The sequence below is a fragment of the Dipodomys ordii genome, unplaced genomic scaffold (assembly GCF_000151885.1).
Source record: "Dipodomys ordii isolate 6190 unplaced genomic scaffold, Dord_2.0 Scaffold17, whole genome shotgun sequence".
Classification (NCBI taxonomy): Eukaryota; Metazoa; Chordata; class Mammalia; order Rodentia; family Heteromyidae; genus Dipodomys; species Dipodomys ordii.
The window spans coordinates 8,011,123-8,019,671 of record NW_012267233.1 but is presented as its reverse complement, the minus strand read 5'-3'; the positions used below and the strand labels follow the sequence as shown (position 1 = coordinate 8,019,671).

The following is an 8,549-nucleotide window of genomic DNA, read 5'->3' as shown; positions in this document are numbered from 1 at the left end:
ATTCAGGCCCCACAACCGGACTCCCCCCCCAAAAGAAGAAACAAATGGATGGTCCCCAGAAGGAGCACAGCCCAGCCCCGTGAGGCCATTTTAGACTTTTGAACTCCAGGATTGTGAGAATAAATAAGTATTTATTTGACCCTCTGAGTTGGTAGTAATTTGTTACACGCTGTTAACATGGCAGTGGAGAGCATGTAGGAGTGAGTCACAGCCTCAGGCCTGGCATATGCTCATGGCTGCCATATTCTATTGCCCCAAGCAGTGCACAGCCAACTCAGCTTCAAGGAACGGAAAAGCACCTCCCACCTCATGATAGATTCTATTTCTCTCCTCTCTTGATTGGAAAAAAAAATCTGTGAAATCCTCCTGGAAGGGGGAAAGACAGAGGGATAGGTAAAGATTTATGACCACGTTTTGCAGTTTACCACCTGGGCCTGAAGCACATCCTAACCTTGGTTTCTTTTTCATTTCTAGGGAAAAAGGGAACATGGGCACCTGGACCTCAGCCACTGATGTCTTCCTAAATCTTTGGGAAATTTATGTGCTTCCAAGAAGCCCAGGATGGATGGGCCTTACCCAGCATCTGGTGGTCTGCTGCTTCATGGCTTTCATTTCAGTGAGCCTCCTCTCTGTGGCCTTCTACTGGCTTCTGCCATCCGCTATAGCATTCTCCACCGCCTGGGTGATCCTGTGTGCTCTGCTGAGCTCCTCCAAGCATGCGCGCTGTTTCATTCTTCTCCTTTTTCTCTCTTGTGGCCTCCGTGAAGGCAGGAATGCTTTGATGGCAGCTGGCACGGGGATAGTGATCTTTGGACATGTTGAAAATATTTTTCACAACTTTAAAGGTCTCTTGGAATGTATGACATGCAACCTAAGGGCAAAGAACTTTACTATTCATTTTCCACTTCTGAAAAAATACATCGAAGCCATTCAGTGGGTGTACGGACTTGCCACGCCGCTGAATCTCTTTGATGACCTTGTTTCTTGGAACCAGACCCTGGTGGTCTCTCTTTACAGTCCAATTCAGGCTCTGGAGGCACAGCTAAACAGTACTAAAGGGGAAGTCCTGAGTGCCTTGTATCACATGATAACCATGACAGAGATATGGTCCTCCCTGGGTCAGAAGCTACTCACCTTTGCTGGGCTTCTGCTAATTACACTCAGCACCGGCCTTTTCATGAAGCGCTATCTGGGACCTCGTGGTCGGAAGTATGAAAACATCTATATCACCAGACAATTTGTTAAGTTTGATGAAACAGAGAGAGATCAGCAGAGACCCAGAGTCCTCCCACTCAACCAGAAGGAGAGGAAGAAATATGTTGTTACTCCGTCTTTACGGCTATCTCCTAAAGAAAGGAGAAATTTGGGTTTGTTTCTTCTCCCAATCCTTGCCCATCTCTACATCTGGGTGCTGTTTGCGGCCGTGGATTATCTGTTGTATCAGCTCATTTTCTCAGTGAGCAAACAGTTCCAAGGTTTGCCGGGGCTTCAGATTCACTTGAAACTACAAGGAGAGGTAGGGGCTCTCAGGCAATTCTCATGTTGTATTGAGGTTATTTGCTGGTGGTTCTTCTAAAAGATCTGGAGCCTCTTGAGGCAGTGTCTTATTCACCTTTGGGTCTCTGGTACTTGGCATATTGCCTGAAGCCCAACAGATGTGAATTGACTTGAAATCCTGATGTTAGAGTATAATTCTGTGTTGGTTTCCAATTACCGATGTAACCAATGATCACAAGTTGGGTAACTTAAAGGAGTAATTTATTCTGTTATAGTTCTGGGTCTAAGTCTGAAATATCAGTATCATTGGGTGGAAATCAAAGTGTTATTGGCAAGGGCCTGTTCTTTTTAGATGCTAGGAGAGAATTTCCTTGGCCTCTTCTGGCTTCTGGTGAGGTCTGGCTTGTGGCTGCACCACTCCTATCTCTACTTTTATCTCCATATAACCACTACATGTGGAAAAATCTTTTTCTGTGTCCTTCAACCATGCATGTGGTCACATTAAGGCTCAGTAGAATTATTTCTCTCCCAGCCCCTCTCTTGATCTTTTATTTATTCTAGCTATTGAAACCCCTTTCCCAAATAAACTAACTCAAGTGCAACAGATTAGGGTCTTATATTTTTAGGGAACTGTTTTTTAGTTTTCTGTAGTCAGCACTGAAATGTAGGACTGGATGTCTTGTTAAACATCAACTTTATTCTCAAGTAGAGTCTGGCATGAGTCTGGGGTTTGGGGCTTGATTTCCTCTCACTCTCAGACTTTTGTGGTCTTGGCAGCTTGGCTGAATGAGAACACTCTTTCTGTCCTTATTGTGGTTGATGAGTATTAGAAATAACACTACTGTGCAATGAGGATTGAGAACCGCTATTCTTTTTTTTTTTTTTTTTTGGTCGTGGGCCTGGGCACTATCCCTCAGCAGTTCAGCTCAAGGCTAGCGCTCTACCACTTGAGCCACCTTCTCAGCCCCGAGAACCTCTGTTCTAATACATGACCCAAAGAATAAAGACAAATCATCAGATGCGTCTATGGAAAACCTTCAGTAGCCAGACAGTGTCTTTCTCTGAGTGGGTACTCCCTGTGTCTTAAGGAATCTAGCTTGCTTGATGCTTCTGCCATGTAGCAGCAGAGTTGACTTGAGGATTTTACTCATCTCATCTGTTAGCCTTCCTTTTCCATTTTTTCCTGTGGAAATTTGTGATTATGTTGACATTTCAGGGGCTCTGGATACTGTCAGACACTTGCCTTTCTTTTTTCTTCTTTTCTTTTTATTTTATGTGTGTGCCAGTTCTGGGTCTTAAACTCAGGTTTAAGGTATTGTTCTTGAACCTGTACTCATAGCTAGTATTCTACCACTTGAGCAACACCTCTACTTCTGTCTTTTTGGTGGTTAATTGGAGAAAAGAGTCTCATAGACTTTCCTGCTAGAGCTGGCTTTGAACCGTGATCCTCAGATCTCAATCTCCTGAGTAGCTAGAATTACAGGGGTGAACCTGTCACCTAGTTGCCTTTCTTGTTTTTAAAACTCCAATAATGATGAAGTTGAACCACACAAAATGTATATGTGTTCATGTGTGACAAAAAAATCAGGGCTAGGTATACTGCCTGGGCTGGTGAAAACAGAACAGCTATACCTGGGTGTGTAATTTGCCCTGATCTTTATCCTGCTGCTGCCAAAATCAGAGAGAAAACGGTAGCCATGTTGTCAGTAAGCACTCCTTTGAAAACCAGCCTCCATTTCTCTTTCTCTCTCAGGCCCTCAAATTCTCCTGCTTCCCTTCATGTTTTTCCTCCACTAGCTTCTGGCTCAGCAGATCCAGTCCCCCAGCTCCTGCCTCCCTAATCCTGGGCTGCTTCTCAGCGTTGATTACTTTGAGCTCTCTGCTGTCCCAGAAGAATTCAGTCAATTACAGGCATCCTGTTGCTCTAGTTATTTGGAGCAGGGTGGATAATGGAAGCAGTGTTTCAAATGAAGCTGGACAAGAATCCCAGGCATGTTTGATCTTAGGGGTGGCAGGGGACCCTTCCCCTTATTCTCCTCCTATCTTCTCTTTTCTTGTCTCCATGCCAACTCTCCCTGGTCCTTTTCAAATCGCTTCTCTGTCATTTATTTGTCTTGAATCCAATACTTATTATTCATGTATGCTTTTTTTTTCTTTTCTGAATACCCACTGGGGGAATAAAAGCCAGTTCTGCTTTCTTCTAAAAGCTGAAAGCTTTCCTGTGACAACTTCCGGCACACCCTCTCTGGGTACTGCAGGGTACTGGGGATGGAATGATGTCCAGACTGCAATAACCCCATTGTGGGGAGCTTATCTGCAGGGAAGGCCATCCTGTGTGCACATACTGGCCATAGGGTGGTGGGGAGTCATTAGATTTGAGTCTGAGACTTGTGGGATCGCCTCCTAAACTCTATTGTGGTGCCTGGGTGACTGCCACCAGCAGCCAGTGTCCTTCCACGTGACTTACAGTGCTCTGCCTCAGCCCAGGGTGCCCTTGGGAGGCTTCTGGCTTTCTCTGTTGCCACAGATTTGCACAGGAGAAGTCAAGCAGGTAGAGAAACATTGGCTCAAGGTTTGGCCAATATTTCTCTCCCGCTTGCATACAGTTTTAGATCAATGTTTTACATAAAAACGATGGGAAACGATCCAAGTGGAGCTGGCTATATTGGTGGGCACAGTTAAGTAAAAATAGCCCTAGTTTCTACTTACTGAGAGCCTCCCAAGGTGTCCAGTACTTAACTGCATTACCTTTCCAGGGACTATCTGACACCAGATCCTACCCTCCCTCTGTTACTCAATATTGTCTCAGTAAATCATTTACTTAACAGGTGAATGTATTTTAAATCACTAGGGGTACAATGTGGTATATTGCTTGGCATTATGAGAGAGTGAATTTGTCTTCCACATTACCATCACCCAGTCCCATACGGAAAATGTTGACTCAATCTTTCTGAAGCTCTGACTCCCAACTGCAAATTCCCCAGTTAGATTTCGAGACCAAATAAACTTCTTCCCAGACTGAACACCCGCCGCTTTCTTATTGCAGAATTGCTCATCACTGACTCAATCGATGTGTTTGTTTCTTCAATAGTATTAAAAAAGAGTGCATGCTTTTGCTCTGGGGACTGAAATCTTCATTTAATTGTAGATGGATTGTCTTTTTTAATAAGAGAAGAAAAGACATAACACAACTGTTTCTCACTGCTCTGGCACAGATGTGATTTGATGCTTGGTAGTGGGTCTGGGTCCTGGATGCAGTTTTGTTGTTTGTTTGTTTGTTTTGGAGAAGTCCTTTACTTCTGCCTAGCCCCTGGGCCCTGTGGCACTAGGGTGATAATAACTTACTAAGTATTCCAGTCTGTAAGGTTAATGCTCCATCCCCAAGGTGTTTAATTTACACTGGGAGTAGTTTATTCATGGGCAGGATCTGGTCCATTAATTCCTGCTTTACCAAATTAGAAAACAAATCCACTGAGAGATTAAATGACTTTCCCAGGTCAGGGGAAAGAAAGAGCTGAATCAGCAAACACTGCTCTTATGGGTGGCAGGACTGGGTGGCTCAATGTCATCTTCTGCCCTCTGTGGAGGGTAATTAGGTTTTTTTTTTTCTCTTGTCTTCAAATGGAAATGGTTGTACCCTTCTGAACATCCAAGAGAAATGGGAAAATGTTCTTTTCTTATTTCTTCAGTCCTAGAAACTGAACTCGGTCTGTGTTTGCTAGGTAACTGGATGACTTCTTGAAACATACACTCAAATCTTTTGCTCTTAGTTTGTCTTTTCAGTGAGGGTCTTGTACTTTGGCCTTGGCCAGCCTTAACTCCAATCCTCCTGCTCTGCCTCCCACGTAGCTTGGGCCTCCCCCTTCCCATACTCGATTGTAAAAGCCACCTTACACAGGATTTTAGTCTTGGCAAAGTGGATATGAGGGTTAGCATATCAAATCTAAAGAGCCATATGGTACACTAGATAAGAAGAGTATCTTCCAAAGCTCTAGGTGGTTGGTTTAAAACATGGCTTAGTGCCTCAACACTTTTGTGACCTTGTGGTCTGCTGAGGGGAAGTTTGCCCTGACTTGAGAGATATGTATCTTAAGGGGCTAGATGACCAGCTAAGTCTCTGTCCCAGTTGGGCTGACTCTTGTCATTAGCTCTCTGCACCCTAAATATAGAAACAAATATTCCATGAAAATGGGTTCTGCAGCCACAATTGTTAGGCTAATCAGATTTCTCTGCCTTCTCAGAGTTTTCAGCAAACATATCTTGAGAGCTTGTTTGGAGGTTCTAGCAGGGGAGCACAGCTACTCGTATACTGGTCCTCCTCTATAGGGGATGGTCGTCCTCTTCGACCGAGCGCACAGCGTGGGGAAGGACACTCATGGAGCGGTGTGGGAGGAAGGGGACACCCACCTAGCCATCCAGATCAGCCGAATCAACCCTGGAGATCAATGGGGTGACAGATGTCGCAGCCAGATCGCCCTCACATCCTCAACAAACGTATCTGATACACTTCTGTCAATGGATCCTATGTCTCCACAAACCCGTTGTGGAGAACATTGGCATGGGATGAGACTCATCCTTTTACTTTTGCCACAATCATGAAGCACCTCCTCCCCCAACCCCGCCCCCAAAAAAAGAAGCAAAAAATTTCTTTAGTCAAGGTTTCCTGCATATCTGAAGGTAAATGCCAGGTTGTGTAAAAGAACTATTGAGAAAGACAGAAACTGCATGGAAAATGACATAGATATTCATTTTACTCTCTCATTTTAGAAGCAAGGAACTCAAGACCCCCTCCATGGTTCTTCTTTCAATATATCTGTGTTTGAACCAAGTTGCATCCCTAAACCAAGGCTCCTTCTGTCTAAGACTTGGCTTCCTCTGAGCATCATTCTTGTGACATTGGTACTGCTGGGACTGTTGTCCTCCATCCTGATGCAACTTAAAGTCTTGGTTTCAGCCTCTTTCTACCCCAGTGTGGAAAGGGAACGCATCCAATACTTACATGCTAAGTTACTGAAGAGAAGATCAAAGCAGCCACTAGGAGGAGTCAAAAGGAAACTGACTCTCTATTTTAAAAAGGTAAGGTCAAGATGAGGGCTATCACCTCTGATTAAGCTAACCTTGGGTTTGAAAGGCAAAGGGAAAGAGGGCTTCACAGGACACTTCAACTTTACATCAGGACTTATAGCTCAGCGGTCCATAGGACATTGGGAAGAAATTACAAATGTTGATGGCTAGGGTTCTTAGTACTGTGATTTGGATACTGGTCCATAGGACTCTACAAACTATTCTTCAAAGTGTTGGTTTCAAGTAAGTATATTCTTTTAAACTGCTGAGAGTTATTGAGAAGATGCTCTCATTTTACTATTAAAGGACAATACCCAGTAACTTTTTCATGTCAAGCCTAAAGAAAATATCTACAACATAACAAATTTCAAGGGATTTACTCATTCTCCAGTGGTATATGTGTACATACATATATATGTTCATTTGTGTGTATACAAATATATTTATGTCTACCTATATATAAAATACAAAAACTTGATTTCTTACATACATTTATAAAATGTCCACATGAAATATTTTATTTTAGGGCTGGGAAGGTGGCTCAGTGGTAGAGCGCTTGCCTTGCATGCCTGAGGCCTTGGGTTTGATTCCCTCAGCACCACATAAGCAAAAAGAAAAAAGCCGGAAGTGGTGCTGTGGCTCAAGTGGTAGAGTGCTAACCTTGAGCTGAAGAGCTGAGGGACAGCGCCCAGGCCCAGAGTTCAGGTCCCACTACCGGACCCCCCCCAAAAACAAGAAATATTTTATTTTACATTTCATTTAATGAACGATAAGTAAGAATTTGCAACCCATTCAATGAATAATTCAAAGCACACACAAATACAGGTTATAAGGGTTATCAAAATAAATCTATTTAATAAATAGCAAGCTGGATCCTTCCTCAAGCATGGATGGGAGAATCAGTCACTCTGTACAGGGTGAAATTTATTTGCATATCAGGAACAAAAATCATTTGCATCATGCCTATCAGCTTTTGACAACTTACAGAACTGGAAACTATTTCATAGCCAACAAGAGTTGGAGAAGAACCTCAAGGATATGCATTTTTGTTCTTTTCAAAGTCTTTGCAGTTTTCCCTAATACTAGCAACTCCACGGTGAAATGTTTATGTAAGATTCATTTGAACTAATTTGTTCATTCTCTCCTTTTCAGGTTCATTTCTGGTTTCCAGTCCTGACAATACTTAGAAGGAAACACAGGAACAATGCCGCTGAAGATAATCTATGAGAGACACTGAGTAGTCCCCTGCATCAGCACTTCTATTGGGGTTGCTAATCGGCAAAGTCACAAGGCCTGAAGAAGGGTTTGAGTTTTCAGAACCACTTTACCTCCCTGGTTATGCTGCCAAACTACTGCCCATCAAACAACCAAAGAGCTACTGGGTAAATGTTTTTGTAGTTGTCTCCCCAACAAAGTACATGATCTGGACTGTGACACAGTGTAAGAAGACTGTACCCAGACCTCTTAGTGACGAATTTCAGCCTAGATTACTATTCAAAGTATAAATAGATAACAATTAAAAAATCTACTGCAGTCTCATCAGAAAATGTCAAGGACAAAATATATGAGAAAGCTGGCAACACATCTTTAAACTCCCCTGTCCCTTCTCTGCCCTTTTAACTAAATTTCTTAGCTATTCTCAGTCCTACAATGCTTTTCTTCCCATTGGCCTTCAACTCCATTGGCCTGCATCTCTTTGATTGTCTCTTCTAGTAACTTCAGCAGCCTGAGATTTCTGACATGGTGGCCTAGGGACCAAGTGTATCCCTTTCTTATAACATACGTATGAAAATGCACATCTTGGATTCTTTGTCACTTTTAACTATCTCAAAACAACTAGGAGAAAAAAGAAAACCTCCTTTAATATTATTTCTAGGATAACAAAATGAGAGGAAAAAGTGGCTTTTTTTTTTTGGGTCCGGTCGTGGGGCCTGAACTCTGGGCCTGGGCACTGTCCCTCAGCTCTTCAGCTCAAGGCTAGCGCTCTA

The 8,549-nt window shown here is 43.1% G+C and overlaps 1 protein-coding gene across 4 annotated transcripts; it reads left to right on the top strand.

The window, feature by feature from the left end:
• The first annotated feature begins 487 nt into the window (after positions 1-487).
• Dcstamp (dendrocyte expressed seven transmembrane protein) lies at positions 488-7,958 on the top strand. Of its 4 annotated transcripts, none has more exons than XM_013012457.1 (3): positions 488-1,514; positions 6,431-6,573; positions 7,714-7,958. In XM_013012457.1, the coding sequence occupies exons 1-3, from the start codon at positions 488-490 to the stop codon at positions 7,786-7,788; spliced, it is 1,245 nt and encodes a 414-aa protein (XP_012867911.1). In that variant the 3' UTR covers positions 7,789-7,958. The 4 variants fall into 4 exon arrangements, with proteins under 4 accessions (XP_012867911.1, XP_012867910.1, XP_012867909.1 ...); XM_013012456.1 differs by having other exon boundaries at positions 488-1,516; positions 6,268-6,573; XM_013012455.1 differs by having other exon boundaries at positions 488-1,516; positions 6,265-6,573.
• The last annotated feature ends 591 nt before the right edge of the window (positions 7,959-8,549 follow it).

What these genes read in the sequence shown, in the direction of transcription:
- Dcstamp (XM_013012455.1), top strand. Translation starts at nt 488, where the DNA reads ATGGGCACCTGGACCTCAGCCACTGATGTCTTCCTAAATCTTTGGGAA. An exon ending in ACTTGAAACTACAAGGAGAG is followed by an intron (nt 1,517 to 6,264) that starts GTAGGGGCTCTC and finishes CTCTCATTTTAG; the next exon opens with AAGCAAGGAACTCAAGACCC. An exon ending in TGACTCTCTATTTTAAAAAG is followed by an intron (nt 6,574 to 7,713) that starts GTAAGGTCAAGA and finishes TCTCCTTTTCAG; the next exon opens with GTTCATTTCTGGTTTCCAGT.